The following is a 21,380-nucleotide window of genomic DNA, read 5'->3' as shown; positions in this document are numbered from 1 at the left end:
CCGCTCTGACTACCCCCTTCTGTAAAATGGAAATAGAGTTAGGTAATAAATCTGCAAAGCCCGGCACATGCTGAGCACCCAATTAATGGAAGCCACACCATGAGGTTGTAGCTGTGTTCGTTTGTGCTTGTACATCGTCACTTATCACCCCAGCAAGAAAGTGTGAGCCTGACTGCTATGAAGACTGCCCTTGAAAAGTGATTCTTGGAGGTAATCGTTTAATGAGGCCTTGGTTTCAAACACTCCAGTTGTTTATTGAGGTGCTTAACCCTGAATCATTCCTCTTAGGAAGGGTGCGCAGGAGATCTCTGCTTCCATTGTAACCGCTGCCATGCCCTGTTGTTATGGTGACCGGTTTCCCAGACTGCCCTGCTATTTTCTGCAAGCCTTTCCAGTTTCTTCATGCCCTAAAGTCCACAAACCCTAGAGACAGCAGCACGGTGGGTTTTTTGAACTTCCACAGAAAACACTGTCATCTCTTTAAATTTGCCAGTTGGCTGTGAGCTGCTTCTCCAACAGAAGCTCCCAGCCTGAGCAGCAGTGTGACCCTGCACAGCAGACTTCCACAAATGTTCTCACTAACTGGAAATTGGTTCAGTGGAATATTAGCTGGCACATCAATTTCTGGTTGGCATTAATCTTGCAGGAAAATGAGGCAGAAGGCAAGGGAATGTCCACCGTGCATTTCATGTACATAGCACAGTCTGAAGTTAAAAGACCATTCTAAAAGATGTAAGTTTAAGATATTGCAGCATTATTTTTTAAATTATTTCAATATTAGCACATGTAGTTTTTCCAGAAAATGTTTACCTTATGAACTTACTTGAAACATGAAACTATTAAAAACAATATATTATTATTGTTGTTATGGCAAAATTGTAATACTAGCAATCTTGTCACCTTGGTTTCTGGCAGAACTTCTCTCCCTCCTCACTTACTTAATTCCTTTTCCCCTTCTCTCTTGTTCCTACAAATCTTCTCTCCTCTCTGACCACAGCTTTAGGATAAAAGATGTGACCACTTTGCTGGCAGCCTGCCCAGTATCTGTTCTACCATTTTTCCTTTGCCAAGAGGACCCTGATACTTTTAGGGTAGCTTGAAAGTTCCCTGTGTAGAAGGAAATGACCTCACACAATATCACGTCCCCTTGCTGGGGAAGCCCACATCCAATGCCTGGTCAATACAGGGTAAAAAACTAAAAGTCTTGAGTTCCTAGACGCTGTGCAGCCCAGAACACCTACGTCATACAGTTCTGACCAATGAGACCCAAGCAAAGTTTACTGGATTCTAGGAAAACTATCATTTTACAGATAAGGAACAGATCAGGCAGAATGCCCCTTTCTGCCCTTCTCATTCTTCCCATTTGAAATAAGATGGTGCAGCATCTTGAAGCCATGAGGATGAAATCCATACACTAAGGATGGCAGAACAATAAACCTAAAGGAGCCCAGCTCCTCAACAATGTCTGTGACTGGGTGTGCCCGCTGACCTCCAGACCTCTGTGCAGACCTTCCATGGGCTAAATCCCATTCCTGGAGTTGGTTTCTGTTCAGGCAGCCAGATGCACTCCCTAACTGGTCCAACAGGTGAGGAGGGTTCCCTTCATTCAGCAAACATCCACTGAGGGCCTGCTCTGTGCTGGGTACTGCACTAAGCGCTTGGACTGTAACAGTGGATGAGTCTGTCAGACCCTTGACCTCACAGAGCAAGAGAGTCAAAAACTAAACAGTAAATGAACAAGACCATGACAGGCTGTGGTATTAGGAAGGAAATGGCCAGCCGGCCACTAGGGAAGGCTGGTCTCTCTGAGGAGGTGACATCTGAACTGAGAACCAAAGGGTGAAGAGGAGTTAACCACACAGAGGGGGGTGGGTGTGGGGAGGAAGCACATTCCAGCAAGTGTGAAGGCCTGTGACAGGAAGGGGCTCCGTGTATTCAGAGAACAGAGGGGAATCAAGCGTGGCCGGAACATGCTGAGCAAAAGACAGAGCAGAGTAAACAATGAAATCATGCTGGAAAAGCAGCAGGGACCTCGTCATGCAGGCCCCCGGAGGCCAAGGAAGGGACTGGGATTTTATTCTACGCATAGTAGAACAGGAAGCTATCAGAAGGCATTAAACAAGAGAGTGACAGGACCTGACATATGTTTTTAAAAGATCGTTCTGCCTAAGACATGAAGAATGAATTGTCAAGGGTATGAATGGAAGCAGGCTATGGCAGATGTTCAAGTGGAAGACAGATGTGGCTTGGCTTGGGGAGGGCCCGTGGAGATGCAGAGTAGACCTTCATACAAATGGAGCTGCCTGCGAGCTTCCTGTTTATGATTACAACAAGGAGCAACCTTGTCAGTGCACTTAGAATTCAAATGGACGGACTAAGAGGAAAGGGTGGCTAAAGATGTTTAGAAACCTTCAGATAGCAAGAAGGATGTATGCTGGGTCACTGGAAGGAAAAATGGGAGAATTCACAGAAAGTCTGTGATTTTTTTTGATATTCAGAGGGAAAGTATAGGATAGCATCGGGGTCTACTGTATGGGTTCTGTTACCACATATTAATGAGGAATGAATAGAATTGCTGAGAGGTGGTGAGATCATTGTTCTAGAGCATGAATTGCTCATAGGGGCAATCACAACATTCATGACTTTTTCCAGAAATGCTGGGCAGCTCCAAAACAGTGTGTAAGGAACAGAGGGGAAAGGTGACCCAAGGTTTGAGATTGGCATGACAAGCCTGGTGCAAGCTTGAGGATGTGAGGGGATCCTGGCTGCTAGAATGCACAACACTGAAACACTAGGCCCTTCATACTTGTGAATGCATTAATTCTTCAATAAGTCCCGTCCTACTATGTGGAAACTGAAACCCAGAGAGGCTAAGAAACTTGCTCAGGGTCACACAGCTGATAAATGCCTGTTGTTAAAATCAAATTCCTACGCCATGCGAGGTGGCTCACGCCTTGAATCCCAGCATTTTGGGAGGCCGAAGCAGGCGGATCACGAAGTCAGGAGATTAAGACCATCCTGGCTAGCACTGTGAAACCCGTCTCTACTAAAAATACAAAAAATTAACCGGGTACGGTAGCATGTGCCTGTAGTCCCAGCTACTCGGGAGGCTGAGGGAGAAGAATTGCTTGAACCCGGGAGGTGGAGGTTGCAGTGAGCTAAGATCGAGCCACTGCACTCCAGCCTGGGCAACAGAGCGAGACTCCATCTCAAAAAAAAAAAAAAAAAAAAAATCAAATTCCTTAACAACTGAACTGTTATATTATTCCAAACAAAGTAACAGGGAGAGTGATGGATGAAGAGATCAGGTCGAGGTCCAGGGACCTGAGGTCATGATGCTCGCAAAAAGCTGGCTCACTAGTTGGGGAGGAAGTGTACGAAATTGTAAACAGAGACCAGATCTAGCCAGGTGATGCTGTGGGTGTGGCTGCATCAGAATTCAGGATAATGACTTAGAGAAGAAGGTCAAGAATCCCTGGGTTGGATTTCCAGGCCAAACGGCATCAGCTTTGCCTAACTGCCCACTAAAATGCCCATGAAGACATAGAAAAAGACCAAAACTCACAACATCACCACAAGTGAAGACTGGTAGACAACCTAATCCCAGAATCTAGGAGAAGTTGGCATCATTTGTAAAGCAGATTGTGTTAGATTAAGAAAAACCTACCCAGGCTTTTGGCTTTGCTTTATTACACAGAAGCCACATGGTGAGATGTAGGCAGACATTAGGTACCTATCCCATCTGATGCAAAGACCTGGAGCTGGAAGCGCATGGAGTGGTACCAGCCACAGCTCTGGGCAGCCAACCTGTCTGACCTCATGGGCATTTGAGACTCAGAAAGCTGGTCCCTGCACACACACACACAGACACACCCAGCCATACACACACACACACACACACACACACACACAGCCATGTTTCTATATACATGATATGGTTTGACTGTGTCCCCACCCAAATCTCATCTTGAATTGTAGCTCCCACAATTCCCACATGTTGTGGAAGAGACCTGGTGGGAGGTAATTGAATCGTGGGGGTGGGTCTTTTCCATGCTGTTCTCAAGATAGTGAATAAGTCTCATGAGATCTGATGGTTTTATAAAGGGGAATTTCCCTGCACAAGCTCTCTTCTCTTGTCTGCCACCATGTGAGATGTGCCTTTCACCTTCCACCATGATTGTGAGGCCTCCCCAGCCACATGGAACTGTGAGTCCATTAAACCTCTTTTTCCTTATAAATTACCCAGTCTCAGGTATGTCTTTATCAGCAACATGAAAACGGACTAATACAACCTATAAAAAGACTAAATCCTAGGAAACAGCTAGGAACAACATAGAACAGCATACTCAGCCTGAGCCTATTGTGGGGGCATGAGGGGGAGGTAAGAGGGAAACATGGAGGAATTACGTACAGTGGAGTCACATGTACATTTCCCTGGTATGTAATTTGCCTGAATTCAAGTATATTTGCTCAGTATTGAAAGAAAAAAAGAAAAATCCCTTTACTTCTCCATGACCTTGCCCCCTTTCTCTTCCTCCATTCAAACTAGACTTGGGCTCCCACTACCTGCATATGGTTTCCTAAATATAAAAATGAACAAAAAATCTTTTTTCTTGGTTTTTGAGCTTCCAAGTGGTTTGAGGAATTTTTCCCATCCCCCATCCCGAACTTTAAACATCACCTTCACGTAAGATGTAAATACAGCATCATCTTCATGGGACCTGACAGATGAAACCTCAATGCTGAGAGAGGCATTATTTTCCTCTGCAAGCTTTTTCTATACTTTCTAAATGTTTAATTAGGAGCATGCATTGCATTTGAAACTAGAAAAAAATATGTGATTCTGCCTAAAGACTGTTCCGGTTTAATGGGCCTATCAGGTGACTGGGATGCAGGTGATACCTGGGGCACCTCCTGCAACCCTTTCTATGGAGATGGAGACTGGAGCAACACGAGCACTCAGCACAGGAAGAGGAGAGTGTAAGCACTGCAGAGCTGCAGGACTCAGCCATATAAATGCTGGCAGGAGGCTCCCACATTAAATGGTTAATATTTTCAGAAAAACCCAAGGCAGATGGGGTGGGGGAGGGTACTACATTCATGCTTAGCAGCACAGCACAATGTACCCTGCCCTGGATTCAGAAACAAGAGACCTGAATTCTGATCCCAGCTCTCCCACTTCCAAGCTGGTGGCCTGGCTCAATCTCTTCATCTCATTGAATCCAAGCTCCTCCTCTGGCAAGTGACGAGAGCAATGGTTTATGAGGTTATTTCGGAGGGTGATACAAACTAATGTCAAAAAGAAAAATTTTCACATATAGTAAATGCAAATAGTAGATTCAAATAAATGCTATTTGAATCTAAACAGCCAGGAAACAAGTCGAATCTCAGAAAAAAGTGTGAGTAAGTAACAGTGGAAATCCATCGACTTATTATTTCCAAATGTTCACAGTGTTAGTGCTCATAAACACACCTGCATTGGTTTGCTAGTGCTGCCATAACAAAGTGCCACAAACTGCACGGCTTAAACAACGGAAACCTGCTGTTTCCCAGTTCTGGAGGCCAGAAGTCTCCAGGACCAAGATATCAGCAGGCCGGTTACAAAAAAAAAAAAAAAGAAAGAAAGGCAGAAAGAATGAATGAGACCTACCATTTGACAGCACAATAAGGTGACTATAGTCAATAATAACTTAATTGTACATTTTAAAATAACAAAGTGTAACTGGATTGTTTGTAACTCAAAAGACAAATGCTTGAGGGGATGGACACCCCATTCTCCATGAGGTGCTTATTTCACACTGCATGCCTGTATCAGAACATCTCATGTGCTCCATACGTACGTACACCTACTATGTACCCACAGAAATTACAAATGAAAAAACATATCAGCAGAGTTGGTTTCTTCTGGAGGCCCTGAGGGAGAATCTGTCCCCTTCCTCTCTCTGAGCTTCCAGTGGTTTTCAGCAGACTTTGGTGCTCCTTGGCTGGTGGCAGCATCACCAGTCTCTGCCTTCATCTCCACATGGAGTTCTCCCTGTGTGTCTGTCTCTGTCTCCAAATTTCCCCTTTTCATAAGGACACCAGTCATTCTGGATTAGGGCCCACCTTAATGAACTCATTTCAACTTGATTACCTCTTTAAAGATTCTCTTTCCAAATAAGGTCACATTCTGAGGTACTGGGGTAGAGGGGAGTTCGGGCTTCAACCTGTGAATTGGGGGAGACACAAATCAGCCCATAACAACATTCTAAAAGAACAACATTCTCGAGAGAGATGGCTGTGGTTGGGCATGAGACAGAATGGGAGTCAGGTGTGTGAGGAAGCAAGTGTTCGTTAGCCAAGCTAGCTGGAGCTATATCACAATTGGGCTCAGCGTAAACCCCTCAAGTCTGCTCTGCAGAGGAGAGTAAATGTGGCATATAGACTGGCCAGAGAGGCTCTGAAGGAGTCTTCACAGGGATAGGATTTTGCAGCAGAGGCCAAAAGTCTGCTGAGCGTGTCTCAAGGCTGTGGGCCTGACATGGGAGGGCTCCTGGGATGAATGGCCCAGCATCATTGTCTAAGAACAGGTTCAGACACCCAACTTCACAAGGGCAGAATGGCCTTATCAGCAAGAAGATGTTGTGGATCACAGGTGCACAGATCCCAGGGTGAAGGTGGGACCTCCAGAGTCCAAACCTGAGGGATTGCTGAGTGCAGGATGAGCCAGGAAAAGACCCCTTGCTGACTCAAAGAAGAAGGCCCTTCCCACCAGGGTCTATTAATCGAAGAAAAAAAAAATCAAATCAAATAGTAGGTCTTACTCATTCTTTCTACATATTCTGGAGGAAATTCTGGAATGCACTTAGGATGCTACTACACCCTGCAGTGGAGTCACCTTAAATTCATCTTTGGTTAGGGTTGGAATTGTTTTATCTAACATCCAACAAAGGCAAGGTTCAGTGGACTGATATCTAAGACAAAAGCATCTAAGATGAGACTCAGGAAAGAGGTTATAAGAATGACAGACTAAGCTTCATTTGCACAGCCAGATCATTCATTCATTTATTCATTTTCACAGTCATTCAACAAGTGTGTGGAAGATGCCAGGCATGCAAATGTCAGTCATGTGGTCCCCAACCTGGAAGAGCTCACAGACTAACTAGAAAGACAGAGGAATACCCAAGCCCTGGCAATGCAGTGTGACACGTACCATCACTAGACTCTCAAAGTGTCTGGAGACCCAATGGCACAACATGATACTCTGCCCAGGAGACAAGGGCCATGGGAAGATGAGGCTTCCTAAATCTTTACAAACTGCCTAGGTTTGTCACCACCTGTCTCTTGCAGTGATTTTAAGAAACAACTTATAACAAAGAGACTTGTGTTTGGCAAAAGGGGTATAAGGAAGGTGGGGATGTTTTCTTACTATGCAGCCCATCAGACAGACAACAAAAAGTTAAGCAGAGGAACTGATAAGGAAAGAGAACACCATCTCTGGGGTCTATAAGAAGAAATTGACAAACAGAAGTTTTAGATTTACTCATTTATGAGAAATTACTCAGGGTCCTAATGTAACCAGAACAGCGTTAGGCACAGGGATAGGACTGTGCGTAAAATGACCCCTTATCTAACCCAACAGACCCGTTGCCTTACCAAACCTAACAGTCATCCTTGAGGGGAGCAGACTAATTATTATTATTAGTCACTAATTATTCAAAGATAGAACTACAAGTGGTAACAGGTAAGTGGAGGCAGCTGGGGTGTGGGTGGAGGGGGGTTTATCCACCAGGAAGCCCAGGCTGTCCTCTCCACAGGTGCTCTCACTCTCAGGGATGCAGTCAGGCCAGCTGGGCTGCCCTCCTGTTCCTCTCCAGGGTGGGAGGGTTGGCTGGGACAGTCCCCTTCCTCTGCTGGGCTCCTGCAGGGCTCTGTATACACACTGACCCCTCCCCAGGCAGAACAAACTGCTTAGTTCCTGAATGCCTCTAATGCTTTTCTCCATGCCCTTCTAGTATGGACCATGGACCATGCTGACCTGAATGGTGTCCAGTTTTATGTCTGTCTTCCCTATAGTAGTAACTTCTTCAGGTCATCTTTGTGCAAATGTCTATTCAGTGAACAAAAGAGCTAAAAAAGACATGTCTTTTATCATATTCTATCAATACAGGGAAACAAAGACCTAGAATATTGTCTTCATAGCTCTATCAAAATGAATCAAGGTCAGCAAATTTAAACACTAAACTGAAACCAATAAGATGAAATTTAACAGAAATAAATGCAAAAATTCCTTATTTGGGGTGCTGAAATCAATCATACCAATTCAGGATTCATAAGGAAAGAAATTCATTCATTCAACAAACGTTTATTGAGCGCCACCTATGTTTTAGTCACTGTACCAGGTGCTGGGTACATAGCAGAGAAAATACAGACAATGTCCTTGATGTCATAAAACTTAAATTTGAGTATAAAGAAAGATCTAAGGGTTTTAACTAATCAACTAATCATAAGCTTAATATGAGTCATCAAGGTAATATGGCAAAAACAACAGCAGGAAAACAAACAAATCCTAACCTGAACAAACCAAGAGAGGTCTGTTCAATGACCATATCATAACACACCTCATATTGCCCTATGCCGTTCAGCTGACATCAGTAGCTCGGAGTTAGCCATAGGTCCCTTGTATCAAGAGGGACTTTTACAAACCGAGTAGTGTATTTAGAGAATGTGGTCAGGCCTACATGAGGTGTGAGAAGAGATTGAAGGAACTGCATGTATTTGGCCTGGAAGATCAATGGTAAGAGATGTGACAGCCATCTTCAAATATTGAAAGAGCTGTCTGTGCCAAACTTGATCACACAGGTCTGGAGCTCACCGGGTAGAAATTACAAGGAAGCAGGAAGAGTCTCACAAGAGAACTGCTCCACAAAGGTATGGGAAGGCCTCCTTCCTTAGGGAAAAGATATTCCGTCCTTAGAGATGATGCAGAAGAAAATTGTGCTGTCTCAGATCAGAGTAGAATATCAAAAGATCAGACTTGACTTTGAGTTTCGTGAACTGTAAAATCAAGAATTTCATAGCATATCCCTTATTAATCAGGAAGGCAGTATTTAGGAGTAGAGGCTTTGGAATTGGATAGGGCTAGATTCCAGGCTGGTACTGGGAAAAGTTACTTGCAGACTTCAAGCCTCATTTCCTCACTTATAAAAGGAGGGTGGTTATAGTTCCTGCCTCATTCCTGCAGTGAGGATTCAACGGAGAAAATTCAAAGTGCCCAACAAAGCACCAGGCCCCTGGTAAGTCATTAATAAATGATGGGTAATTGTAATATTAAATACTCTCCATTTTATTTGACTTTCAGTTTATTTAGGTAAATCATTTTGCTGTCTGTAATTCTGCGAACCTCTATTATATTAAGATAATTATTTAGCAATTTAAAAATGTAAAGTAGAAGTTCTTTAGAAAGTTTTGAAATGTTTTCTCTGCAGAAATTAGAAAAAAAAAAAGAGTGCTTAAGGATGCAATTTATGGGGCTTGTGATTACACTGAGGTGAAGCTAGGAAGTTATTAATGTGTGGAATGACTGAGCTAGGTTGGGTCATGGCAACCTCAGAGACTTCCTTTCTCCTTGGAGACCCCCACCAGGCAACAGAATTAAAAATCAATCCAGCAGACTAATTTGATGAGGCTTAATTTATGTCAGACCAATCTGATTTTCTTCTGTAACAGAGGGACAGACTTTGGTGACACAGGAAAGCAATGGCTATCACATACCATGGCTTCAGCTAGGTCTTAAATTCTAGCCTACTTAACAGTCAAATCTAAAAAATTAATTCAGTTCCGCTGAGTAGTGGAGATGATCTCCAAAAACAGGAACCACAGGCTCGGGATCACTTTTTGCGTAAGAAGAAGATGCAAGAAACCCTCTTCTTTGTGGAACTGGCAGAAAAACATGCCCCTCCCTATCTGCAGTGAAATTCAGAATTCACTCAACAAATATCTGCTGGACACCTGTCACGGGTCACACCCTCAATCTGGATTGGGCTAAGAGAAACACAAGTGAGATTTAAAAGCAGATGTGATTAAATGGGACTTTTCTTGGACAGATGTGTTTGTGGAGTTGAGGTGGTGGGTTCAGGGAGGCTACAGAAGAAATGGAATCTTTGAGTTGGGTCAGGTGTTTGAAGGGAGTAGGGTAAAGTTGGGGAGAACTTTTTAAAGAGAAGTTGAGATCAGAAAGGCCCTTGGGAGAATTTAGGCTAAACTGATTCAAGTAGGAAAACCTCAGTAGCAAAGACTGCAAAGAAGAGGCAGAAGGGGATCTAGGAAGAGCTGACAGGATGAGCTGACAGGATGGAGGACAGGTTTACACAGAGCATCCATTCATTCCGAAAACTTTTACAAAGTCCCAGATGTGCTCAGTACAGAAGATGCAAAGATGAATTAGCTTCACCCCTAACCCTCAAAAGTCCTGAAGTAGCCAGAAGAAAAGGTGGCTTCAGTTTGATACCAAAGGAGAATCACTAAGATCCCAGAAAGGATTCTTGGGAACTGAGGGTAAAGTCTGTGAGTGGTTGAAGGAGTGTTCAACCAGGGATGATTCCCCTGAGAGTCTCATTTGCCTCACTTGGCTGACTTCCAGAGACCTTCTCCAGCTCTAGAACTCTAGTAGTGAAGCCATTTTTGTTGATTTTACAATCTGGACTCTCCTGAATCTAGCTCCTTCATTCATTCCTACCCACCTCTCCCATCAGAAAACAAATGCTGTAAACAGGAAAAAGTAGCGTTCTGGCCTCCTATCACAACACAGCCACTGGGGGCTATTAGGTGTCCCCCAGCAGCTTGGCGGTAAATTCATGAGTAAAGCGCTGGCAGGGGGTGGGTGAGGCGGGAGTGAGAAGGCAAAGAGGATGAAAGGAATACAGAGTCCTGGCCCATCTCCCAGGGTGGCTGAAACCCAGGAGATCTGTGGCTTTCATAGATGACCCATTCTGACTAAAGATGACCAGCTCCCAGTCTGAAAAACCCGTAGGAGTCAAGCCATTCCCAAAGGCCCTAGGGAATGTCAGTACACCCCCAAGGAAGGCCTTGATTTAATCTTAGTCTTCAGAAATATCCTTCTCCCCTGAGGCTAACAGAAATTCCTAGGGAATTAAAATGACCCTGCCCATACAAGCATCTTGCCAATTTCAGGGTGCTGTCCTGGGGCTGAAGTGGAGCTTCTCCTCTGGAGGATGCAGGCCTTCAGGACCACCTGTCTGGCAGGGCTGGCCCATGTTTGGCAGGGTACCATGAATGAGTGTGTCTGTCCCAGGCCCCACCTGTTGCAGGGACCAGATCTCATGATGGATGGGATGTGAATTAGTATAGCAGAGTAATAAATCAAGGAGTGTCAGGAAAGTTGTGAGGAACATGTATGTACATGAGCCATCCCATAATAACTTTCATACCCATACACATGCATATACGCACAGAGACACACACATACCCCATATACTCCCAGTCACCATGGTAACCATTTCTTAAAGCGGTACTTAACGGGGTTTTGATTGTTTATTATATTTTTTTCATGCTAGATCTTTTCACCCTTATTTCTTTGGAGTACATCTCTGGCCTTTGACTCTCTGCTGAGAAGTACCACACCTCCTTGGGAAACGCTGTCACATCTAACATTTACCAGGTCCATCTAGAAGGCTCATATCTATGCTCATGCTGACACTGAATTCAGCCAACACAGCATTTGGTAACTTGCTAAAAGCATAGGCAATACAAAATAACCATTATGATTGCCACTGTGAGTCAGAAAACCTAGAGACAAATATAGTGTGTATTGTATTGTATAGCTTTCACAGACAGAATAAAAGCAAGTCACAAAGTTAATGTGGAAAAGGAGCCAGCTTTGGTCCTTAAAAATGGAGAAACCTATTCTCGATTAAAGTGACAGCTCTTATTTAGTAGGCATGGATTTAAGATTCTTAACCTTTTAAAAGTAATTTGCATTTCCTTCCTCCTCCTATGATATACATTATGCTTCAAATTAACCCTATTTTCCATTTTAGATTTCATTATTCAAAAATGCCAAAAACATCAGTGGGCGAAGAAACACTTAAAACATGTTTATCCAGATATTGATCTAGCTTTGGACAACATCCATGTAATAAGTAGTGAGATTTTTTCCTTTTAATGTCACCAGTACGTGTGTGGTTAAAGGTCAGTCTGTGGCAACAGTTTGCATCTCTGCACTGTAATTACTTGTTCTGCTAAAAAAGAAAAAAAGGGGTGGGGGGAAGAAAAAGAAAAAGAAAAAAAATCTTGACTCATGACCTGACCAGACAGTTCTTTGCATCTCCTTTTATCAGATTTCTGCTGGATGAGGAAAGACCTAGGCAAGAGTATTTAATTTAGAGTCAAAATCCACGTGTATGCCCTGCCTCCTACAAAGCATTGGGACACCATGGGGTAGGGAGAGAAGTCCTTTGCTATGGAACAACTGCTCCAAAGTAACCTAAAGTGCAGAACTAGCGATGGGGCCGGCATGCATTTATTTTGACCTAAACTAGGATTCTGGTCTTTGAAGACCGCGACTGGGTTCATTTCCTAGAGGGAGAAAAGGGGAAGTGACAAGGAAGACTCCACCCAGGCGAACCCAGTCAGGCGCCTTGTGTATAAATCCAGGGAGAGGGGCGCCAGGTGGCCAATGGATGAGAAGTCACCAGGCTGGGTACGCAGGTGGCCGGGGGTGGCAGATGGGCCAAAACGGGGCGGAGGCGGCCCCGGGGGGATCAGGGTGGGTGGCTGAGGGATAGGTGTGCAGGGGAGGTGGGCTGTCCTCCCACCCACCGGTCCCCCGACCAGCGAGCAAGCCTTGAACAAGGCCAAGCAGCATTGGGCTTCCCAAAGCTGGGGGTCGGCGCAGCCTCCGGTAAGGGGCTCTGGTCTACCCCGCTCCCTGGGCTTGCGTCTGTCCACCGCTCAGCGGGCAGGTCCTGCCTCTGCTTCCTCCCAGTCACCCCCACCGAGCCATCAATTCCTCGGGGAACCGGCTCCTCTCTCAGTGCCCGGGCCAAGGCGCCCTGGGAAGCGGGCGGGCGAGGGTCTGCAGGCACCGGGCCACTTACCCGCGTGCAGGCCGCCCGCTTCGGGGCCGCTGTCCGGGGCGGCGGCGCTGGGCGGCGAGTCCGAGTCGGTGTAGGTGAGCCAGGTGGATTCTGTCTCCCGGGTCCAGCTCTCGTAGTAGCGGGGCTCGATGGCATCCGCCCGGCTCCCACCGCAGCCCATCCTCCTGCGCCGCGGGCGCGCCCGGCGGCTGCTCGGCTGTAGGCTCTGGCGGCGGCTCAGCCCCGGCGGCGCAGCCCCGGCCCGCGAGGAGGCGGCAGCGGCGACATTGCGTCCCCGCTCCCGCCCGCGCTGCAGCCGCGCGGAGCTCCCGCGGTGTCCGCCGCCCCTCCGCCGGGCCCTCTCCCCGCCCGTCCCTCCTCTCCGTCTCCAAGGTCCTCCCTCCCCTCCGGTCCCCATCGTCCAGTCCTCCCTCCCCACGCCCTGGCCACCCCAGGGCCCCCGCTCGCCCGCCCCCTCCCTCAGGGCTCCAAGCCGGCTCGGGAGCAGGAGCGGCGCCCCCGCAGCCAGAGGAGGGCTGGGGCTCCGGAGGGGCTCGGACCCGTCGGGCCGCGATTACCGTTCCCAGTCTCTGGCCCATCCATCCATCCATCCATCCCCTCACCCACTCATTCATCCATCCATCCTTCCTTCCTTCTTTCGATCCATCCTGGAAAGAACTGAAACGCTTATCATGGGACCCCAAGCTTTCTGGCCACCTGTTACAAAAGCAATGGAACTGGAGGCAACCCCGCAAACCCGGCCAGAGTATTGCCGCTAAGACTTAAGGAACAGTCAGAGCCTATGCCTGTCTTATCTGATTTGGGGAGGCAGGAGTAGGGCTATGATTTTTAAGAGAGTTGGGCTAGGCAGTGTCACTAACACCCCTTCCAGCTGTGGGACTTCATTATCCCCTGAACTTTAAACTCCAGAAAACAATAGATCACCTGGAACCACCCAGTATCCTGAATCCCCTCTCTGAGTGGAGCGTGGAGGCATGGCTCCTCCCTCCAAGCCCAGGGTGGCCTTGACATTCCTGGGGTCCAGTTGTCAGCCTTTCTTTTCCCGGTGCACCCTCAGGTCCATGCGGGTTCAGACCTAGAGCTCAGACTTGGGTAGGCCAATGAATTTACCTGTTCCAAGAATCCAGAACAGGTGGTGAAAGATGAAAATCTTCTTAGCCTTCAAGAAGCGGGTAGGAAAGGGAAGGGTTTGGAAGAATAACTCTTCAATGACCAAGCTCTGCTAGAATATGGTATTAAGTAAATATCATATTCATTCATTCATTCAATGAATGTATATTTACTAAATTCCTATTGTGGCAAAAGACTGTTCTAGTAGACATAATACATATATAATATATTGTGTATATTATCCACTATATGTAGACTACAGGGTGTGATGTTTAATACAGCATGTCAAGCATAGAGAATATAGATATAGTACTCATTATATACTATACAATTTATGGAATGTACTAGAGTACATTGTCTATGACAGTACGTAACATCCAGTAGGTAGGGCAAGTTCAGAGCATTGCCTGGCACATAGTAGGCCCTCAGTAAATGTCCAGTGAATGAATAATAAAGTATCTTTTTATAGTAATTTGATTCACTTAAATTATTGCAATTTGGGCTAAAGGTGATCCAGTTGAGGGTGGAGCCATCAGACATCCCTCTGGCAGGTACTAACCAGAATTCATAATGCAGAAGGGAGCCAAGATTCATGGAACTGACCCCAGGCTCTCCTCCTCATGCTGAGTCCAGCACCCGTTCCCACCCCAGGGCTCAGGCTGGCCTCCTCTGCAGGCTTTGCTTCTCCTTTTGAGATGGCCCTGGCAGGCCTCTTCAACCTTGTTTTAGGTGTAAGGTGGAGGGAGTGCAGTTATCCGGGAAGTGGTGGCTTCCCTAGCCCTTTGGAATTCAGATGCCCTGTGCCCCTTTTGCTTCCCCCCTGAATATTTTGATTTCAGAAGAACCAGCTTTCGAGGAGAGAGAATATTTAACATCTCTAGCAGAGCCTGTGCTTTCCTCAGTTCTACGGCACAGTGCTCCTTTCATAACCAGCTACTTCGTGATGTTACCACTCAAAGAGCAGACAGGCCAGAAACAGTGTCTAAGTTAGACTGTCCTGGGAGAGTTCTAGAAAATGAAAGAAACTGAAAGAGCTGCAGCTTGGTGAGCACAGGAAACAGAGTAAATGTGATATGCAGTGGAGGGGTATGCTGGGGCCAAATGGAAACCATATGCCCATATGTCTACATTGTAAAAGCTATAAACCAAGTGAGCAAGTTTAATTGAAACATGTGCTGTCCTCCTACCTTGACAAGTTATCTTCATAACAACCTAAAAGACCAGGTTCTAATGTAGAGTTCTCTCAATCTCTGGAGTTCTGCACTGAACATGGCAGTGGGATTGTGGGTGGAATTGACCCACCCACTCCTCTTTCTATTCTCAGTTCAGTCCTGCTACACACAGGTCCTTGTGGGCCCATGGGTTTAAGGTCTGTCCATACTCCCCTCCCACAAATAGCTGCCCTTGGCCATCCCCCTGGCTGAGGAGCATGTGCCTAGCGGACGTGGTCTGCCCTCATTGGGTTTGCTTCCAGTACAAGCCCTTGAAGTAGGCTCAGGGGGTTTGGAGAAGACCGTTGCAAGGACTCAACTACCCAACAGGGAGGTTAGAAGGGACTGAGACTCAGGCTCCAGGTAGGTGCATTCTGTGCCCCCTGGATTCCTTGGCCATAGAGAGGACCAGGGCTGGAGAACCAGAGTGGGACCTCTGGAGCAGGTGCTCAGAGCAGGGACCCCTCTTGCCAGGCCCTGTCTACTTATTTGAATGGAATTATGAACATTTGCAGAATACAGAGATGGTTATCAAGTACTGCCTGGCTAAGGTTGAGTGTGGTCACTCATTTCACACACATACCTGATCATCTATTGTGTATAGTGTAAGCTTCTTAAAGACAAAGACATGGTGACATGCTTGGAATCTTCAAAAGGGATTAATTTAATGCCTTCATAGAGTCAATGCTCACCAAATATTTGCTTAATGAATGAATGGCAAGAGGCAAGGTGAGAATACAGTTAAAAGTGCAAGTTCAAGAGTCTGACTTTCTGAGTTTAAAGTTTGGCTCTGCTACTTAAATGGATGGTCTTGGGCAAGATACTTAACCTCTTCATGCCTCAGTTGCAGCATCTGTAAATGGGAATAATGAATTGTGTCAGTATGTGTAAAGGGCCTCAAAGAGTGCCTGGCACATAGAAACACTCCATGAATGTTGCTATCACAGCACTTTTGGGGCAACAAGCAACAATGTCATCTCTCTCCCTTAGGAGGGAAATCCCTGAAATTATTATGTCTTTCCACATGAGATAATGTTTCTGAATTTGCTTAGCACACTGCAGAAGTTTGGTAAATAGGTAGGTTTTTTCTTTTCTTTCCTTTCTTTTTCCTTCCCTTATGATGTTACTGCTAACAAGCTTCCTACAAATAAATTTTTTTACCACCATTTTTACCACAGAGCAGTGATATTTTTTCATGGAATCTCTTTCTTGCCATTACATAACACCATTGATTCAGAGAAATTCAGGGGCCAGAAAAAGTTAAAGAGCAGCCAATCCAGTCCTTCTATTTTACCAACTAGGAAATCATAGCTCAGAAACTTGCAGAATTGCCCAAGGTCACACAGGAAATGTCATCTCTGGCAGAGCTAAAGTTTCAGCCAGAGCTCGGGGCCTCTGGCTGCTGGTTCTGAGCTCTTTTAATTACAGCTCTTTAGCTGGGATTGAATTTTCTCCTAAACCTTTAGGAATAAATGTTATAAATTAAATGTAAATATGTAAAATGTAATAAATTATCTTAAACCCTCTGTTCAGAATCTGTAGCTTGACTGGCATGAATTGGTTATCTTTTTCCATCAAGTTTGAAAGCAACAAAAAAAGAATTCTAAGGAGAAAGGCTGCAGCAGGGCACTGGAAAGCCTGAGCCAAAGCTATCCAGAGCAATGAAATAAATTACACCTGTAAAAACTACTGCAGAGTGGTATTTGTTAGGTGATGGGATTCTCAAAATAAATTCTCTTTGGCTTTAAGAACCCCTGTGACTGGTACAACCTCTGACTCATTTCTATGGAAACTGGAGCAGAGGCCTGTAGTGCTTCTCCCTCCAAGGTCTCATTTCTGTGGCTCGGCATCACTGGGCTCTACCCGACTATTGTGAGCTGCAGAAAAGAGACCTTCAGTAAGGCGGACAATCAGGATGGAACAGAAGGGTCAGCAGGAACCTCACCCTGCTTTAGAATCAGTCATCTGAAAAGGAGTAAAGATAGATTCACTGCCTTACAAGTTTTCATCTTTTTCCAAGTGAAAAAGTAGCATAAATGAGGAACAACAGTAGCAATAATTCTGGCCTACAGGGCACAGACCCTAGGTAAATCTCTTTGGTCTTGAATGCCAAATCTCAGCAAGTTTCCCCACTGCTCCAGATTCAGTGAACATACCAGAACCAGAGCTCTGTGCCCTCCTTCTGAAGGATTTTAAAGCAGTTTCCGCAGAGCGTCCCTCCAGGTCCTCAGTCTTGCTAGTTGACACATCCTCATTGATCCACAAATTGTCATTTAGATATAAAGGAAGAGGACTCAAAGTTAGCACCCAAAAGCACAAGATCCGATTTGGTTCCCCACATCTGGAGGAAAAAAATCAGAAAATATCATTTGACATGAGCTCATTCTTGCATCTCTTGCCTTGAAGAATGACTGCTTTCCCCAGGGCAAGAATGGTACACCTGGAATCCAGGTGATGTGGGCAGATCGGGTAAACATCATCAGAGTGTAAGTAAGAAATGAAAGCAAATACTACAACAGCAAGAAGATAAAGTGAGTTTTTAAATTTTGGTTTAAGAAGTTAGAAAAGGTGAAAAAGGGAACGTCGCAGAAAAACAACAAAAGAAAGTAATTGAATATGTTACAACAAAACATTTATATAAAAATGAAGTTTATATGTGGAATTAAACACTGTAGAATTAATTCTCAACTAACCCTTAAAATAAATCGTTCTCATGGGAAGAGAGGCTGGCTCCTTTAGGTTAATTCTAGAGAGATTCAGGAAGTTCTTTCACTGATTGCCAAACTTAAGAGTCTATCTCAGTCCCTGGATTAATGTCCTGTGGTACTTTATCATACCCCAAATTAAAACACAGGACAAAGCAAATTTTTTTCTAGTGTTTCTCAGTTTCTGGTTTTACTACACTTCCTTATGGTATAGCACTAGCTCATTGATCAGATGTAATGAATAACTGACTTGTTCTCTCACATGGGAATATGACCAACATTCTACTGGAAATGGCCTGGAGAGGAAAACCCGGTGATGATGAGGTCATGGACCTGATTTTTAAATAACAGAATAACTTCAAGTTGTAGATTTTAATACAAGAAAAGGGGAATGAATAAGAAGTAAGAATAGATCCCAAAAGGCATCTATTATTCCCACAGGACTAATTCTAAAGAGAACTATGAAAACCCTGAGAAGGTTTCGATAAAAACATCCACATAGCATTACACCTTCTTAAAGGCCTTTGGAATCATGGTTATCTACCTCTAATGTTGCTCAGGCCACTTAGTAATACTGTCCTGTGCACTTTCTTTTCACCGGAACAAAGAAAGCTTGAGTAATTTGCCAAAGGTTACTATAAATGTCAGAAAGAGAAAGATTGGGGTATAGATCTTAGTCCAGAAACATGGAATTTTACTTCCCCTCAGAAAAAAAGGAAAAGCAGATTGTAACTTCTTTCTGAACTTGGAGAGAGAGCATTTTCTATAGATTCAAACAGTGCATTTTTACAGTGTTTACTAAGACCTATGGTTCCAATTCCATGTACCAGTTCTGATTGTACCTTCACCTTTAACTCAAGAAGATTTTGACAACGTGAGTCTTAGTCCATTCCTGCTACTATAACAGCATACCTTAGACTGGGTAATTTATAAGCAACAGAAATTCATTTCTCACAGTCCTGGAGGCTGGGAAGTCCAAGATCAAAGTGCCAGCAGACTTGGTGTCTGATGAGGGCTGCTCTTTGTTTCCAAGATGGCACCTTCTTTCTGCATCTGCAAATGGTGGGAAGTCAAAAGGGATTAACACTGTGTCCTCACAAGGCAGAAGAGATGGAAGGGCTAGGTAGCTCCCTTCAATCTTTTTTATAAGAACTCTAATCCCACTCACGAGGGCTCCACCTTCACTTTCCAAAAAGCCTCGGCTCTTGATACTATCACATTCAGGATTAAGTTTTAAATTTGAATTTTGAGAAAACATACATTCAGACCACAGCAGTATATGAATCTGAAGAGGAGTGTGAGAATCAGAAGTCACCTGTAAAAATACAATCCAATGAAAAGAGAGGAACTGAAATGATAGCGTAGATTTTGTCTGATGCTTTTGGCAGAAAATTGCTGGTGCTGGTATACAATGCCAGGAGCCTAGGAGTGCATGACTTGGGTTTCTAAGGCAGAGCTGGAGGAATGGAACAGAATGTTCTCTTTAACTGCTGACCATGGCATAGAGCATAGAGAAGAACTGTTTCTTGGGCTCTTGAAGGTTCTCAGAGATTTTCATATGGCACAAAGCAGTCCAGAAGACTGAGTTTCTTTCTCTGAGAGAAAAGAAAACATATTCAGAACATTTTGTTTGCTCTTTGCTTAATTCTACCACAGTTAACCTGGATCTTCAATCATTAAAGAGATGTGATACATCTTATTCCCTTCCCTTTGCAAAGAGTTGCTTGTCTACCCAGGCAGAGCAGAAAAAAAAAAAAAAAGTCCTTTTCATATTATTCTACTGCTTCTTAGGATGGGGCAGGTCGTTCGTTGTACTTGCATGTAAAGTTAGGTCACACTGCAGCAAGGCTCAGGGGAGCAGATGGTGACTTTTACTCATCATTTCCCAAGATGAGGGAAAGGGACTACAATACTTGACTCTCTCAATGCCATCTTGGTTGTTGCTATTATGACTGATGCTTCCGTCAGAGGAGATACAGATATAGAAGAGAGAAGCTGAGACACCAGGAAATCAGGCTGCCTCTCCATCCTGCTCCCGTTACATTAATGTGGAAATGAGATTCAGTTTGCTTTTTGCTGGACTTCAGTCAACAGAAGAGTAATTGCCTTATCCTAAATGAAAAACATGACTTCCTGATTATAGTAAATACGGAGAAGGGGGTAACATGAGCAGGACAATCCGGTCTGTCACTGTAATTACTCAGCAAAACACTGCCTCCTGAGAGAGCTGGGAGCCCAGGGGCTGGTGGAAAAGAAGCTGAGGCAGCCCGCAGGGCATTTTGAAGGTGAAAGTTGTCCCTACACAGAAGCTCCTGGTACACTGCCCATTAGGGTGGGCTGATCTTCTGCCTGAATTTGGGGTAATTAAATCAAGGATTAGAATGATATTTTCATTTGTTTTCTTAAATGAACCCGTGTTCAATTAAGCATAATACCTACTTCACAGTATTGTGAGGAAGCAGAGACACTGTGTGAACATGTTTCACACAAGTCCTGACACATAGCAACTGCTCAACAGATGGCAGCTATTATTTTAATCTTTAAAAATGTTTTATTCTTGTGATTGTTTTTCCTTGACTAACTGGGACATTTGGGTCTTCTTTCTGTCCTGCCTTTGACCTTGCAGGGGTGAACTTACGTGCTCACTGACAATGTCCTTAAAGTCCTGGCATCGTCAGAGCAAGACAAAAAGAATGGGGGCGAGCAAAGTTAACCCCCAGTGGGGCTCTGGAAGTGTGGAGGCCCCTCTCCTTTCCTCCTTCCTTCCACCCCTTTCTTCCTTCCACCTCTGGCCAACGAGGCAGAACTCACAGGCAACACCTGGTTTCTGCACAGATGCAGCTGCATTTTGAACCTAGAGGAAAGTATGAACACTGACTGAGGGGCTTGCGGGGGTGGGCGTCCCTCCCTAGAAGGGCACCCTTTCTGATCCAGTGGGTCAGATGGGCCTTGGTGCACATAGGCAGGCTTCCCAGGCTGGGGACATTGAGAGGGAGGCAGCAGTCCTCTCTCCTCCACTCCAGTGACTAATAAAAGCTAACGTTTATGTAGCACTTACATGTCTCAGTCTCCGTATAATAAGCACTTTGAACATAGATGATCTCACTTAACCCTCACAACCACACTAGGGGGTAGGTACTACTAAGAGCTCCATTTCCGTAATGAGAACTCTGAGACTTAAGGAGGTTAAATGACTTGTCCAACATCATCCATAAACACTGAAGCCAGGATTTAAATCCAGGTCTACATGGCAGCAA

The 21,380-nt window shown here is 44.9% G+C and overlaps 1 protein-coding gene and 1 long non-coding RNA gene across 4 annotated transcripts in view; one reads left to right on the top strand and one right to left on the bottom strand.

Annotated features, from left to right (window-relative positions):
* BAALC (BAALC, MAP3K1 and KLF4 binding) overlaps nucleotides 1–13,524 on the bottom strand; it is an 82,069-nt gene extending 68,545 nt beyond the window's left edge. For both annotated transcript variants that reach the window (XM_025394600.1, XM_025394601.1), the window contains exon 1: nucleotides 13,098–13,524. In XM_025394600.1, the coding sequence (XP_025250385.1) occupies nucleotides 13,098–13,494 (397 nt within the window). In that variant the 5' untranslated portion in view covers nucleotides 13,495–13,524. The remainder of the gene's footprint in view (nucleotides 1–13,097) is intronic.
* LOC112630375 lies at nucleotides 12,684–21,176 on the top strand. Of its 2 annotated transcripts, none has more exons than XR_003120860.1 (2): nucleotides 12,684–12,700; nucleotides 20,750–21,176. It is a non-coding gene; the product is annotated as an uncharacterized LOC112630375 (long non-coding RNA). The 2 variants fall into 2 exon arrangements; XR_003120861.1 differs by lacking the exon at nucleotides 12,684–12,700 and adding an exon at nucleotides 12,814–12,901.
* The last annotated feature ends 204 nt before the right edge of the window (nucleotides 21,177–21,380 follow it).

Source organism: Theropithecus gelada, chromosome 8 (genome assembly GCF_003255815.1).
Source record: "Theropithecus gelada isolate Dixy chromosome 8, Tgel_1.0, whole genome shotgun sequence".
In the NCBI taxonomy this organism is placed as follows: domain Eukaryota; kingdom Metazoa; phylum Chordata; class Mammalia; order Primates; family Cercopithecidae; genus Theropithecus; species Theropithecus gelada.
Note: the sequence above shows the minus strand (reverse complement) of the source record. Positions and strands in the feature narration are given on the sequence as shown.